At 38.9% G+C, this 16,761-nt stretch overlaps 1 protein-coding gene across 2 annotated transcripts in view; it reads right to left on the reverse strand.

Annotated features, from left to right (window-relative positions):
* Window positions 1-268: 268 nt before the first annotated feature.
* Window positions 269-16,761, reverse strand: part of LOC111153876 (beta-carotene oxygenase 2) — a 35,764-nt gene continuing 19,271 nt past the window's right edge. Inside the window, exons 6-12 of one of the 2 annotated variants that reach the window (XM_022513151.1) lie at window positions 12,090-12,218; window positions 10,912-11,072; window positions 9,829-9,996; window positions 4,174-4,311; window positions 2,505-2,687; window positions 1,717-1,827; window positions 269-667 (exon numbers count right to left, since the gene is read on the reverse strand). In XM_022513151.1, coding sequence (XP_022368859.1) covers window positions 554-667; window positions 1,717-1,827; window positions 2,505-2,687; window positions 4,174-4,311; window positions 9,829-9,996; window positions 10,912-11,072; window positions 12,090-12,218 — 1,004 coding nt within the window. In that variant the 3' untranslated portion in view covers window positions 269-553. The remainder of the gene's footprint in view (window positions 668-1,716; window positions 1,828-2,504; window positions 2,688-4,173; window positions 4,312-9,828; window positions 9,997-10,911; window positions 11,073-12,089; window positions 12,219-16,761) is intronic. The other variant, XM_022513153.1, reaches the window with a different exon arrangement.

Raw genomic sequence — 16,761 nt, forward strand, 5'->3', positions numbered from 1 at the left:
CTTTTTAGAGCTCATATTTTACTATCTACGATTATTTGTATTTTTTCCTCTCAAGTGTGAGGACCTCTGTCACCCACGCTATCTGGTGGTAGTAATGACAAAGCTCTATCTTTCCTTTCATGTATTCTTATTATCTAGTGGAAGATCTATCTAGTAAATATAAATTTAAAACTCTCTTCAAAAGGTTGTATCAACACTTGCTTAATGTTTTTAAGAAAGAGCTCTAAGAAACTATAAAACCATTATTATCTCAAGAATTCTGTTTTTGTTTTGTCTTTTAAAGATTTTTATTTATTTGACACAGAGAGAGAGATCACAAGTAGGCAGAGAGGCAGGCAGAGAGACAGGGGGGAGCAGGCTCCCCGCTGAGCAGAGAGCCCAACTTGGGGCTCAATCCCAGGACCCTGAGATCATGACACGAGCCGAAGGCAGAGGCTCAACCCACTGAGCCACCCAGGCGCCCCACAAGAATCCTGTTTTTAATAGAAATTTTAAAACTGGGTGTCTATGGTTTGGAAGGAAAGCAAGTTTCCAGGTGTTCCGAGTTGTTCCATCAGACTGTTACAAAGGTACCATGGAACCCATAAGGCATTCGCACAGGCACTTCTGCTCGGCCCAGTTCTTCAAAGTTCTTGGCATCCAAGACTAGGAGAAAATTGTTTTCATTCTAGAACAGAAAGACAATACTGAAAATTCTTTTGATCGTGTCTTATGCCTCTTCCTCTGTATCCTCAGCACCTAACACTGTGACTTGACTATCCATTCATTCACTAAATGTTTGCTGAATGGCCAGACAAGCCTCAGAAGGACATTATGGCAAAGAAGTTCATACTTAGAGTGAAGAAATTAAGTTGTTTATATTAGTTACCTTCCTAGAATCTCTTGGAGTTTAAGGATCTTCTTACCTGCCCCTTTTCAATCTCCTAAGAGACACAGAAATTTTTTCTTCCAAATTAGAAATGCTTCCATTTTGTGTTACTTTGGAGCTGTACAAAGGGTAGCATTACAAGGCAGACTGATATTTGCCCTGGTGTAATTATAGGAGTGGCAAGTACATGGTATGAGGACAAAGTCCTCCTAAGCCCATGACAGATATTAGTAATCGATCATGGCACTTTTCTCATCAAACCCTTAAAAAGCCTCAGAATGCTACACCCCAGGCAGCTGCTAATAACTGGTACTCAACCAGCCACAAAGCTGGTACTCAACCTACTTGCCACAAGACTGCCTTCGACAAGAAGTTAAGACATCAATGACTGAGACACCAGGGCTCACCACATAAGACTTTTGGGGCACTCAGATGAAACTGGCAGCACAGACGGTGGCATGAACATCAGACTAGACATCAGAAGACTGAGATTTAAACACAGGCTTTACCATTATGAGATCTGACACCAGCTCTCCCAACTTCTCTAAGTTACAAATTCCACATCCATAAAATGGTATCTAACAAAGCTGTTCTGATGAGTAAATAAGGTGACATGTGAAAGTCGTCTGTAAATGAATTTCTGTGCAAATGTATATTATGAGGATGATTCTATAAATGGAACCTTAAATAATATGGCACAGATTATAATAAAAGAGTATGTACATATGAGGAGAGGAAGAAAAGGGAAAACGTGCTGCATTGGAATAAAAAACTGACAGCATCACTGAATAAAATCCTCAGAAGGCTCATTGCTACCTCTTTGACTAGTGATGGGGAAACACATCTACCTGGTCGGGGGTGATCACCACAGAGAGAATAACCCCACCATCTTCTTCACTGGTTCCTGGCGCAGGAACAAACACAGGTTCCGATGGGTAAAAGCCATCTTCTCTCCAAATCTAGAAGTACCCCCAAAAAAGTATTTGATAGAAAGTTAATTATGAGCAGGAAGGTTTCTATGGCTTTTGTCACTTCAACATGAATATGGGTCAGTACAATATTCTAACAGTTAGAGAATCAGGCTCACTGAATTGGGGGGTGGGGGTGTTTTTGCAGCTGCAGACTCCATCACCACCAAACACAATTTGTGCAATTATAATTTCCCACAGACCTGAAATATAAGTGTCCCAATAACCTGAACCCCACGATTTCTCTAAAAATAACACCAAGCAGAGACTTGTTTTTCTGGGCTTGTGATTCATTTAAGATTCCCAAGACAGCATATACCCCTTGCCTAGGTGATTCCATGGTTCTCAAACTTAAAGTAAATGGCTGAGCTGCCTAAATATTAAAGAATCTCAAGAGCTACTTTAACAAAACAGAAACTAATTCAAACTGCAGAACAGGTCTTTAAAAAATTCAGAAAGGAAGGGGCACCTGGGGGGCTCAGTCGGTTAAGCATCTACCTTTAGCTCAGGTCATGATCTCAGGGTCCTGGGTGGGGCTCTCTGCTCAGCAAGAGTCTGCTTCTCCCTCTCCCTCTCCCCCTCCCCAGCCCACTCATGCTCTCTCAGTCTCTCTCAAATAAATATTTTTTTTTAAAAAGAGTTCAGAAAGGGAAAAAGATTTTCATTACCGTCAGTGTCTTATTCACCACATCAAGCTTGATCAGAGAATCCCCCACTAAATGCCGAAAGCCGCAGCCATAGAAGAAACGGTACTTTTTGCCACTGAATTGGCCATAGTTGATCTGGGGAAATTCAACACCTCCTTCCTCCTCTAGATCCTCAGGATGTAGATTTTCATAAGAGCACCAAATCTAAAAGGGGTCCCAAAAAGATTTGGAGTAATTGCTTACTTTCTCACTTATTTTATGCAGGGTAGGTCAGTGAAGGTGCTGAGAGTTTGTGACAGGGCTTGGGAACTCAGACTCTAAGTCATGTTTTTCCCACTGTTCCTCTTTCCATCGTATGTATGAATGCATAAAAGACTATCAGGTTTTGGGGCACCTGGGTGGCTCAGTCAGTTAAGCATCCGACTCTTGATTTTGTCTCAGGTCATGATCTCAGCCTGACGAGCACCACGTCAGGCTCTGCAATGAGTGTGGAGCCTGCTTAAGATTCTCCCCAAGGGGAACCTCTTACACTGTTGGTGGAATGCAAACTGGTGCAACCACTCTAAGAAACAGTATGGCGGTTCCTCAAAAAGTTAAAAATAGAGCTTATACTATAACCCAGCAACTGTACTACTAGGTATTTGTCCAAAGGATACAAACATAGTATGTACCCCTTCAAAGGAGTACATGCACTGCAATGTTTATAGCAACAATGTCCACAACAGCCAAACTATGGAAAGAGCCAAGATGTCCATCAACAGGTGAATGGATAAAGAAGAATGTGGTAAATGTGTGTGTGTGTATACAACGGAATATTACTTAGCCATCAAAAGAATGAAATCCTGCCATTACAATGATGCAGATGGAACTAGAGGGTATTACGCTAAATGAAATAAGTCAGTCAGGGAAAGACAAATACTATATGATTTCACTCATATGTGGAATTTAAGAAACAAAACAGAGAGTCATAGGGGAAGGGAAGGAAAAATAAAATAAGATGAAATCAGAGAGGTAGACCAGCTATATGAGTTTCCTAACTATAGGGAACAAACTGAGGGTTGCTGGTAGGGAGGTGAGTTGGGGGGATGAAGTAACTGGGTGATGGACATGAAGGGGGGCACATGATGTAATGAGCACTGGGTGTTATATGCAATTGATAAATCCCTTATCTTTATCTCTGAAACTAATATAGTATATGTTAACTAAAAAAAAAAAAAAAAAAAGATTTCTATCCCTCTGCACCCCCTATTTGCCCACATGTACTTTCTTTCTCAAAAAAAAAAAAAAAAAAAAAAAAGATCATCAGGTTTTGTGACTAAGCTGTCAGATGCCATACAAGGGGCAAGTGGACTTTTTATTCTACTAAAGCTGAAACACTGAGAGCTACACAGTAACATGTGTATGGTAAGTGCAAATTACCTAAAAGGTGAAGATAATCAATACCGATCTCAAATACTTACACAACATTAGAAAACTGCAGCTATCTGTTTGAAAACATAAAAAGGAAGGTAAACACAGTGCTCCCTCCCACTGTGACCTTGCCCCGTTCTTACCCTGCAGTTCTTGTGACCTTACCCTGCTCAGCTGAATGGTTTCAGATTTACTGGGCACCAAACATTGTGGAGAACAGCCAAGGAATAAAGTAACATGACTAAAATTCAAAGTCCATCTAATGTCTTTCAAAGCCTACCTTTCCATCAGCTTGTTTCACAGCACTAGCTGAAGAATAGGACAATGGGCTGAGGTTCTCTCCTTCAGGGTCATTCAAACTGACATGTAAGGGCAAAACAAACCGCCGAGGGAAAGATCTGCCTACTGAATTATAGACCTGTTTAGGAGAGACAAAGAAATAGATGAAAAAATGTCATTCATGGGATAACAGCATGTCCCAATAATTTATACCCAGTCAACTTTATTGGCATTCCTAAGTAATTGCAAAAGTGATAAACTTTCATTTATTCATTTATTCCACAAATACCTGTTGAGTACCTATGATAGGCAAAGCACCATTTTAAGATTTTATTTATTTATTTGACAGACAGAGATCACAGGTAGGCAAAGAGGCAGGCAGAGAGAGAGAGAGAGGGAAGCAGGCTCTCCGCTGAGCAGAGAGCCCGATGCGGGGCTCGATCTCAGGACCCTGAGATCATGACCTGAGCTGAAGGCAGAAGCTTTAACCCACTGAGCCACCCAGGCGCCCCCAAAGCACCATTTTAGACTCTGGGAATGCAACAGTGAACAAAGTCTTTGGCTTCATGGAACTCACATTCTAGTGGAGAATGGATGATAATAAATAAAAATTAAAATACATATTATTGAATTAGTGTCAAATAAACAAATGATTACATAGCCCAAGGTCTGACAGTAATAAGTACCGGTAAGAAACATACTGCAGGGTGAGAGCCTACAGAGTAACAGAGTGCTTCTCTCTTCATGTTTAGTCATAATATATCTCTGCATGGAAAAGCATCAACTTAATAGGACTGGGTTGCTAAAATGTGGCACATTCTCAAGAAAGGTCTGTTTTCACGATTGGTCCTTGGCTGACACCTGAGAACTGAGCCCTTGGAATGTTCTGTCTCCCAAGAGTGGTTTTGCATGCCTGAGGTCTTGAGTCACACTGTACTAGTTTGTCCAGACAGTTTATAATAATAGTGTGATTTATAAGGAACACTGCTGGCCTGTGGGCGTATGGAGCTTTGATAACTGAGGGTGTGTAGGGGCTTTGTGCCCATATGCTGATCCCCAACAAAACCCTGGACAATCAGCTTCCCTGGCACGCAACATTTCACATAGGTTATCACAAGTACGTAGAGAAATCGGGCGTGTCCTGTGTGACTCCACTGGAAAGGACTTGGAAGGGCGTACTGGATGGTTTTCTCTAGACTTCATCCCATGCACCTTTTCATTTGCTGCTTTTTCTAAGCCTGTGAACCATCCTAGTGAATCGTCAAACCAAAGGTGGCTCTGAGGACCCCCAGCACAACCTTCCTGCAGAGGTCATGTTTAAGCAGGAGACTCTAATAAAATAAGTGTTTGTTTTGTTTTTTTCTGACATTGAGAATGCTTTACACATGTTTTCCTCTCTTGAAATACTGTAAGATGAGGGCAAACTGTGCCACTTCCCCTCACACACCTGGTCCATATCATCTCCATCTCACACAAAAGTATTTCTACCGAGAACACCTGATGCAGGGCTCGATCCCAGGACCCTGAGATCGTGACCTGAGTTGAAGGCAGAGGCTTAGCCCACTAAGCCACCCAGGCACCCAGATTTAGTGCTATTTTTTTTTTTTAAAGATTTTATTTATTTATTTGTCAGAGAGAGAGAGAGAGAGGGAGAGAGAGCAAGCACAGGCAGACAGAGCAAGAATGGCAGGCAGAGGCAGAGGGAGAAGCAGGCTCCCCGCTGAGCAAGGAGCCCGATGTGGGACTTGATCCCAGGACACTGGGATCATGACCCGAGCCGAAGGGAGCCGCCCAACCAACCGAGCCACCCAGGCGTCCCGATTTAGTGCTATTTTTAAGCCTCACAAAGAGTTAGAGTTTTTAAAATTAATTTTAAATTTATTTAATTTTTCTTTTCCTTTTGTAAAACCATAGCTAAACAAAAAGAGACTGCCAATAATGGTGAATTAGGTAATGTGGATCAACTATCCCACTGAGGATAGCTAAAGAAGCTGAACAAATGTTTAGAACAGCTGTGCAAAGGCACTGGTGAGCTAAAAAGGCAGTGAAGATTATCAGTAGGGCAGAGATTTGGAGGGAGAAGGAAAACCACAGGTAAACAAGATATTGGGGGAAATTTGTTCCCTCAGGATATCAGCTGCTTCCAGGAAAAGGCAGCTGAAAGGTTGAGAAAATGAAAGAATTTTTTAATTAAACTTTTTAATCTTCAGATCACTGCAGATTGGCATGAAATAATGCAGAAAAATAAACAATTGATTTAAAAATGGGCAAGAACTAGAAGAAACATTTCGCCAAAAATATACAAATGGCCAATAGGTACATGAAAAGATCCTAAACATCATTAGTCCTTAGAGAAATACAAATCAAAACCACAACGAGGGCACCTGGGTGGCTCAGTTGGTTAAGCAACTGCCTTCGACTCAGGTCATGATCCTGGAGTCCTAGGATCCAGTCCCGCTTCGGGCTCCCTGCTCAGTGGGGAGTCTGCTTCTCCCACTGACCTTTCTCCACTCATGCTCTCTTTCTCTCTCAAATAAATAAATAAATAATCTTAAATAAATAAATAAATAACCACGAGATACTACTTCACCCTCACTAGGGCGGCTATTGTCAAAAACAAAACAAAACAAAAACAGAATCGAAAACAAAAATGACAAGTGCTGGTAAGACTGTGAAGAAACTGGACCCCTGTGCAAGGCGTAGCTGCTGTGGACAATAGTCTGCAGTTCCTCAAAACAGTTAGATATAGAATTATCATAGGATCCAGCAACTCCACTTCAGGTATACAAAAAGAATTCAAAACAGGGACTCGAATAGATATTTGTATGCCAACGTTCATAACAGCATTATTCACAATAGTCAAAAGGTAAAAAACAACCCAAATGTCGACTAACAGATGAATAAAGAAAATGTAATACAGATATACAAGGAAATACTTAACTTTAACAGGAATGAGATTCTGATACATATTACAACATGGATGACCCTCGAAAGGATTACACTAAATAAAATAAGCCAACACACAAAAAATAAATCTTATCTGATTCCATTCATATTAGGTACCCAGAGTAGGCAAATGCATAGAAACAGAAAGTAGAATAGAGGTTCCCAAAGTCTGGAGAGAGGAGGGAATAGAGACTTATTATTTAATGGGTAGAGTTTCTGTTAGAGATGATGAAGAAATCTAGAAATGGACAGTGGTACGGCTGCACAATACTGTTCATGTACAAATGCCATGGAACACCTAAAAACTGGTTGAAATGGTAATTTTTATGTTATGCATATTTTATCACATAAAAAAAGAAATAATGGGGTGCCTGGGTGGCTCAGTGGGTTAAAGCCTCTGCCTTCGGCTCATGATCTCAGGGTCCTGGGATCTAGCCCCGCATTGGGCTCTCTGCTCAGCGGGGAGCCTGCTTCCCCCTCTCTCTACCTGCCTCTCTGCCTACTTGTGATCTCTGCCTGTCAAATAAATAAATAAATAAAATCTTTAAAAAAAAAAAAGAAAGAAGAAATAATGCAGAGGGATCACCAATGATAATATCTTGCATAACTACAGTACAATATCACAACTGGAAAATTTACATTAATATAATCCACCAATTTTAGGGGCGCCTGGGTGGCTCAGTGGGTTAAGCCGCTGCCTTCGGCTCAGGTCATGATCTCAGGGTCCTGGGATCGAGTCCCGCATCGGGCTCTCTGCTCAGCGGGGAGCCTGCTTCCCTCTCTCTCTCTCTCTGCCTGCCTCTCCGTCTACTTGTGATCTCTCTCTATCAAATAAATAAATAAAAATCTAAAAAAAAAAAAAAAAAAATATAATCCACCAATTTTATTCAGATTTCACCAGTTCAACACACACTCGTGTGTGTGTGTGTGTATTTAGTTCCATACAATTTTATCATGTAAATGCATGTGATCACCACCACACTCAAGATATAAAATCACCACCAAGATCCTTCATGCTACCTATTTTTAAAGATAATTTTTAAAGGTAACTCCCCTACCACTTGACCCCAGTAGGTAGAGATTTTGATACTTTTGGTGAACTAGAGGGACAAAAGGAGGAGTTCAATGACTGCCAAAAAGGAGAAGAAGCCCTGATAAACCCCTAGTTCTTTGGGTCAGGACCCCTTAAGTCAGCACCTAAGAGTAAGAATAAACAAGGAATAGTCCATCTCTTTCAGGGACTATACCCTGCTTCACAATATTTCAATCCCTGTAACTACATTGAAGACTATCTGGAACTGATCATTAACTCTAGCAATCTGCCAGAAGCAAATAAAATTTTCTCTGGAGGAACATAATACCATCCTGGATCTCAAAATATCTCTACAATTTTTCAAACACAATATTCTGTATGCAATAAAAATAAGCGAGTACATGAAAAGACGAGAGAGCATGATAAAAAAAAAAAAAAAAAAAACAAGATAACAAACAACAGAAACAAAGCCACAAGGGATCCAGATAATAGAAGCTATCAGACTTTAAGTATTCTGAATATGTTGGAGGAAATCCTCTTAAACTGAGCATGTAGCAGAGAACTAGAAATTATAAAAGAGAACCAAATTAAAATTCTAGAACTGAAAAATGCAAAGTGTTTATTTAAGAACTTAGTAGCAGGGTTTAATAGCAGAAAAGACAAAGCTGAAGAAAGAATGAACTGTAAGATAGATAAGAAAATATCCAAAACGAGATGCCTAGAGAGACACAAGGATGGTAAATACTAAACAGAACATAAGCAACAGATGGACAGAGTGAAAAGGAGTGACATATGTATACTGTAGTCCCAGGCAGAAGAGAAAGGATTTCCCAAATGTAATATCTGAAGAAATAATAGGTGACTTTTTTAAAATGAATGAAAGACATCAAACCATAGATTCAAGTATTCCTAAAAACATGCACATAAAATAAACAAAAAGAAAGCCATATTGAGAGATACCATAGGACTAACTACAGAAAATCAAAGAGAAGATTTTAAAATCAGAGGAGGAAAAATGATCAACTTCAAAGGAGCAAAGCTTAGACTGACTACTAATTTCTCAATAGAAATCAGAATACAATCAAATATCTAAGTGTCAAAAGAAAATAACTAACAACTTAAAATTCTTTATCCAACGAAAACATCCTTCAAGAAATAAGGTAAAATAAAGACTTTTTTAACAGGCAAAAATATAGATTTCATCAGCAGCATATCTGAACTAAAGGAAATACTAAAAAATATTCTTCTGTCAGGAAGAAAATGATTCCACATGGAAGCTCACAAGACAGGGATGAATTAAGAGCAATTGAAAGGTACAGATGTGGGTAAATGGGTAGTATGGGGAACCATGATCACATAAAGCAATACTGCCTTTGCAGGGTTTAATAGAGAGAAAAATAAAATATACAACAACAGTAGTGTATAAATTGGGAATATGGCAGAGGTACAGGGTCCAGAGTTCTTAGATTGTCTGCGATCCATCTCTTGGTTTTCTTTACTATACTTTTTATTTATTAGGTATTAAGTAAGTACTTCAAATTATTTTTAAGTATTAAATAAGTAAACGATAAAGCTGTGTCTTCAATGCATCAAAACCATTCTCCTTATCTGCCAAAGAAGCAAGAGAAACAGCTAATTCCAAAGCCAACCAGAACCTGACAAATCAGAGATGTTTACCTGATCAAGCCCTGCCCCAGCTTTCCTGAGATTCTGTAGTCGGTAAGCTTCCAGGCTTCTTCCATCATCTTGACAGCACAAATCAAGTACAACACAGCCCTGGTCCTCAAAGGCATTGATTTGATGAAAAGTAACAAAAGGTTTACTGTAGTACATTCCTGGAAGCAGCTGCAGGGGAGAATACAGTGAAAAAGATATATTTTGTTTTTTATTTTATTTTATTTTTAGGGGACAGATCCACAAAGTTTAAATTAAAAAGATTCCCTCCCCTTTAAATGACAGGCCTAGTAAGTGTAAAAAGTAGAATTTGGAATGTAGAAAGACATTTTGATTTAAGCATCCTTGTTTAGCTGTCACGTCGCCTATTAAACAATGAACTGGGCTATCTGATGCAAACCAATCAACGGTTACAACAAACTTAAAAGTCCTGATGAAGTATGGCCCAATGTTTTGAGGGATAAATAAATCCTGGAGTCTATCTTATATGATTAAATAGAAAATACTGCTACTAATTAGCTTATGATAAACGCTTTGAAAAAATGCACTCATTACCAAAAATAGGACTGTTGTAATGAAATTAGGGTACAGTAAATTTAGGATATTATCTCTTTAAAAAGACTAAAAGAAGACAAATATAATAGAACTACTAACCAGAAGTATAGAAAGGCATTTAACCAACACGTCCTGGACTTTGGTAGGATTATCACATTTACATATCAAGAAGCCACAGAAGTAAGCAATTAAAGTAACAGTGCAAAAGTCATAGGACCTCTGCATGAACAACATTCTCCTTAGCAAATACACGATATGGAAAAATCCATGCTAAAATGCGAAGGTTTCCTACATGCCACTTTAGTTAAGGCAGATAATTAAAAGTATAAAACCATTTCTTACAACTTTCTAATATGCAGAACTCACTGTATTAACTAATAAGTGAGCTAGCCATACCTACTCTACGGAAGAAGGTAATATCCTTGATTAAGAGAGTCTTGCACAAGCAATGCCCAGGGAAGGTAAAAACCACAGGAAAATGTGTCTTTATGTCCAATCATTTTCATGATGAATATACTCAAAATACTCCACCTGTCCAGTGTTCTTATCCACCACATGAAACCGTGTGTTATACTGCGGTTCCCAGCTTATTCCATCTGAAAAGGCCTTTCCCCGAATTCTAGAAGTGATCATTTTCCACAGATTCATCTTTAGAGGCTGTTCAATGAAGATTATATAGTTCCTTGTCATTCCTAAAAGGTTCCGGCAAATAATAACACGTTATCTGGCAATTAAGAGTTCTCTGAAATGTGACAGTTACGGGGACTTATCTGAATGTCTGGACATAGTACTGCTGACCTAAGCAAAAGCCAGCCAGAAATAATCCTTCGCTATTTCCCAGCTTTGCTTTACATATTTCCTGTTCCTACATAAAAAAGAGAACTGTTTAGAACAGCTTGGAGTGAATGCCCTCAGCTTGCTTTTTATCTTTCTTGGTTTTCTTTTCAAATTATTTTGGAACAAAGTAAAGAAGCATAATATTAAAGTGTCATTTGCGATCGAGGTGTTTATTCTGTATTCCATTTGCTATTTATACTGAAGGTAAGGATGTAGGAGGAGATTGGCTATAAAAGTTTAGAATGTAGAAAATAAATATTCCAAGAAAGAGCTAAAGCAAAGGAACAGAATAAAAATTTCTCCCAAGAAATATAATCAAGACTTTTTCATGGATGATTATTACCTGTGGCTTAAAGTTACCTAAATTTTGAATTGTGTCAATTTTTTATGGTCAAATGATTTTTTTAAATTAAGACTTTACCTTTTTTAGAGTAGTTTTAGTTTTGTAACAAAATTAAAGGGAAGGTACAGAGGCCTGTCATATACCCTCTGTCCCCAGACATGCAGAGCCTCCCTATTATTGACACCCCCAACCACAATGGTTGGTACATTTGCTACACCTGATGAACCCATAAGGACACATCAGAAGCACTCAAAGTCCATAGTTTACATTATGGTTCACTCTTGATGTTGTCAATTTTTAAATAATTGCTAGTACTAAAATAAATATGTCTTTTTAAGCAGTCATTTGCCCAGGATAAGAAGTATGCGACTAAACAGAATAAACTTCACTGGCATTAAAATGCAGCCTTGGTCTCATTATCAGAATACTTTGAGAAGCCATATAGACATAGTATTTGCCCAAAACAGTTCTTCTGCTACACCGACGTTAAGGCAGATGCCACTGTAATTTACCTTATCTCTGGCCTTACCAAAGCTATGGTAGTAAGAAGGTTTCATCCTCTCTGCAGAGGCAATAGAGCATATCACCTGGGCTCCGTGGATTGTCTCCCCAAGATCCACCTTCTCTGGAGGAACCCGAATAACATTATAGCAAGAACCTGGAAAACAGAGTCCTGTCTTGTTTTACACACATTCTAGAATAAAAGACAACCCTCGTGCTCATGGACTACACAAAAGCAGTTAAGAGATTTATACAACATATGCCTGATATCCATATTTCATAAAAGGTTGTTTCAAACAAAGTCTTGGATTAAAAAAAATACTAATTTTATGAAAGTCACATCAGGGGATGTTTTAAAGCAATACACACCAAGTAATCAACCAACAGTTTATTGTATTTTTTTTCATGATTAGTAGCTACGTTTATTGCATTTTAATGCTCTCAAAAGGTTACCCTCTCACTCCCTGAAGATGAACTCATTCTCTACAGCAAAAGATTAGGTACCAGCCAGGAATCCTCAAATTCTACTTGTCCCCTCTCCACTCCCACATCGCTACAACTACAGTCTCCATGTGCCCCCACACCCCCTTCTTCTCTCCAGTCCTCTGGATCCCTGGGGTCTCTCCAAGTCCTGTCTCATGCTTTCTCATCAATGCATTCATGCAATCACCTTCATTCATGTAATCGTTCATCTTACTGCTTCATCAAGAATCAGCTCAGGCAACCACTCCTCAAACAGCACTCCGAGTCTTCTCTACCCCAAAGGTATTTGGTGCCCCTCCTCTATGCCTTGATTATATCCTATACAGCTACAGTACTTATCTTACTGAACTATAATTTTGTGCTTGTTTATCTCCTTTCCAGTACACTGGTGAGTTCTTCAAGGGCAGAAACGGATTCCTCTTTACAACCTCAGTACCAAGCAATAGGCACAGTACAAATAGCTATTGACAGGTTAATTAACAACATTTTTTAAAGTAATTCGATGAGGGACTCCTGGGTGGCTGTTGGTTGGGCAGCTGCCTTCGGCTCAGGTCACGATCCCAGCGTCCTGGGATCGAGTCCCACATCGGGCTCCTTGCTCTGTGGGGAGCCTGCTTCTCCCTCTGCCTCTGCCTGCCACTCTGTCTGCCTGTGCTCGCTCGCTCTCTCTGACAAATAAATAAATAAAATCTTTAAAAAAATAAAAAAATAAAGTAATTCAATGAATAAACAAATACTGAGATCACCTCAAATTATATTTCTGGTATTAAAATTGCCAATGCTGGTCCTGAAAAACTGGATCAATAGCCTACAGAAATTTGCAATCACTGAGCTTCTTTTGGAACAAAATAACCATACAGTTCTCTACTCATTTGTTCAGCAACAACTTATTGAGTGCCAACTACATTCCAGGCATTCTTATGAGTGTCCTAAGTTTATCTTCCAGACAGTTCTAAACAGCAGTATGCAAATATACAAAAGGCTCTTCTCTGATGAAGCCCAAATAAAGCATTCATAAGTAAAAATATAAAGTATGAGATGATGATAAGAACTACAAAGAAAAATAAAACAGGGAACTGGGATTAGGAGTAAGATGGAGGCCACTCTTTGCAATTTTCGATATGGTGATCTGAGAAGGCTTCACCAAGAAGGTGACATTTGAGGAAAGACCAGGAGGAGGTGAGAAAGAGAGCCTTGAGGACACCTGGAGAATCACATTCCAGGCAGAGAGAAGAGTAAATGCAAAGATTCTCAGCCAAGAGTAAGTCTGGAGTGTTCAAATAACAGTAGGGAGGCCAGTGTGGCCCTGTTGTAGTAAACAAGGAGAAGAATCTAAGGAGACAAGGTGGGTGGGTTAAAAGGATAACTAGCTGATACGCTGAGCGTGAGCTGACGCAGGACAGAAGCACGGAGACCCGTTAAGAAGCTATTACAACAATTCACATGAGAGAGGATGGTGGGCTTACACCAGAGTGCCAGCAGCAGAGGTCATATGAAGTGGATGGATTTTTTATTTATTTTGAAGGCACTGCTGCAATTGCTTTTTGACTAACTAGATACAGATGTGAGAGAGACAGGTGGGAAGGATGATTCCAAAATTATCCTGAGCAACTGGAAGGATGAAAAATCAACTGAGATGGGGAATACTTTAAGCAGAAAAAAAATCTAGGGAACAATTTCAGAAGTCTGGTTTTTAGATAAATTAATTTTGTAATGCCTATTAGACATCTTGTTAAAAACACCAAGTAAGCAACTGGATATAAAATACTGGAGAGGTGTGAGTTGGGGATATGGATGTGTTCTGAGCACTCATGATATATAAACAGTGATGAGTTATAAAAGTGATAAAAGACAAGCTCTACAGTTCAAGAGTATCATATTACCATCTAACTGATTACATATATTTAATTAGTACTAAAAACTAGCTGAATTGATTAATGTTTAGAGGATTTTTGTTCATTTTTAAAAGTCCTTTAAAAATATATGGAAAGGCTAAAACAATTAAAAGCTTTTTACTTCTTAACCATAGAAATTACTGGCAAGCACTTTACTATGAGAATAACTACATTTCCTCCAAATACAACTTAGGTATTGAAGTTCCCTGCAGGTACATGTACATTTGAGTTCCAGTTCAAAAACTCCTCACTGGACTAAATCATCAAGTAAAAAGGAGGAGGAGAAGAGGGAAGAGGAAAGAAAATTCAGTTTCAGTTAAGGTTAGGAGATGATAGAAGAGCTGCCCATCTCAGAAGCTGGATTAAGTGACAAGACTCAATTCACTAAATTTAACCACTCTTAGTTAATGAACTGTTCTAACCACAAGTTGTGAAGCCCTAAGCAAGGCAGACAGATACCCAGGAAACATCCTCCGCAAAGGAAAGCCCAGAAAAATTACCTCCCCAATACCGTGAGTCTAACTCTGGAAGACTCTTCAGGACTTTGTGTAATAGCAAATTGAGGCAAATTAACAAGACAGCCTCTGATGACTGGGGGCAGGGTTTCTCAAAGATCCAGGAGTCACTTACACCAAAATCACCTGAGACCTTGTTCACAGGTGCCAAGATTAGGCATAAGGGGGTGGTTAAAATGCAGATTCTTGGCCCCATTTCAGGTCTACTGAACCAAAATCTCTGAAGATAAAGCCCTGTAATCTATACTGCTAGAAGTGTTCCAGAACATTCTTAGCCACACTAAAGGCTAAGAACCGCTGGTCTCATGACTACTTATTTTAGAATATGTAATTCAGAATGGTCAGTTTTTATCATATTATGAACTAGTTACAAAGTTATCTACTTGATTAATAGAGTCAATTTATTATGAAATATATTTTTTGTCAACCATATTAACAAGTAAATAGTTTTTAAAAAGATAGGTACACCTACTTAGGAGAATTCTATGCAGCCGGTTCGGCAAAATGTTTCTTGACACAAGAAATAATTAACTATAGTATCTTAATACGTTGCTAAGGGAAGAAAAAACAGACCAAAAAAGTATAGAGAGCAGACACAATTTTAAAAAGGAATCTTTTTTTAATGATCAAAATGGATGGATGGACAAAAAAAAACTGCTGAGTCAGTTTACCCATTTGCTGAAACATTTTACCTAAAAGGGTGTTTGCTGTGTACTATAACAGCTTTGAAGGATAAAACCCTATCCTAGATCAGGTTAGAAAGATGAGAGAGAAACCTGAGTGACGAAGTTTCAGGATACCTTGAGCCAGTAAAAAATAAACCTGCAGTATTCATTATAACATTCATCACATGTGTAAATACGAGAGGTAGAGACCAACAACTGCAGAAAGCCAACACTCACTCACCAAAACTATAAATTAACCTACACAAAAGTTAAGCTCTACAGAGGTTTCACAGGTTATAGATGATAGATTGACAGCTAAGACAGATAGAAATATCTAACACCTACCCATTTCTCTTTTGTTTTTTCAAGATTTTATTTATTTATTTGAGAGAGAGAGTGAGAGAGAGCATGGGAAGGAAGAGGGTCAGAGGGAGAAGAAGACTCCTCACTGAGCAGGGAGCTTGATGCAGGACTTGATCCTAAGACTCTGGGATCATGACCTCTGAGCCGAAGGCAGTTGCTCAGCCAACTGAGCACCCAGGCACCTGACCCATTTCTTTTCAAACAGAGAGACACGTGCTCAGGTTACAGGAACATGAATTTGCATGCTCTGAGAGTCTAACGTACTCATTAATGAATAATTACTAAGATGGTCTATCAAAGTGACTTTGGGTGTGATTCAGGCTCAAGATTCATCTTACACACTTAGAAGCTTGCCTAAGCAAGTATCCTAAAACTTCTCAAGGTTTACTGCCATTGTCTCTATAATGGAGGCAATAATAGTACCTTTCTTGGAGAGTTGTTATAAGGATTAAATGACAAGATATACGGAAAAATGCTTAACACCAACGTACACTAGATATTCACACTCAATAAATGTTAGCTATCATTATTAGCTATTAGAACTTTCTGGGGCAGATTGGTAGGCAACTGGAAAATATGTGGATGACGAGGAAAGAGATGTGATATAAACAGTTGGAAATGCAACCACACTATAACCTTAACCTACTCCATAGTGTGTTACTCTCATGATAAAAATAAATTCCTTCCCATGTAATAAACAATGTACCTTCCCCATATCTCTTTGCTGCAGCATTCTATATTTTTTGTACTTACAATAGGATTCTTTTAAGAAATTCAAG

The sequence above is a fragment of the Enhydra lutris genome, unplaced genomic scaffold (assembly GCF_002288905.1).
Source record: "Enhydra lutris kenyoni isolate GAN:26980312 unplaced genomic scaffold, ASM228890v2 scaffoldscaffold34, whole genome shotgun sequence".
Classification (NCBI taxonomy): domain Eukaryota; kingdom Metazoa; phylum Chordata; class Mammalia; order Carnivora; family Mustelidae; genus Enhydra; species Enhydra lutris.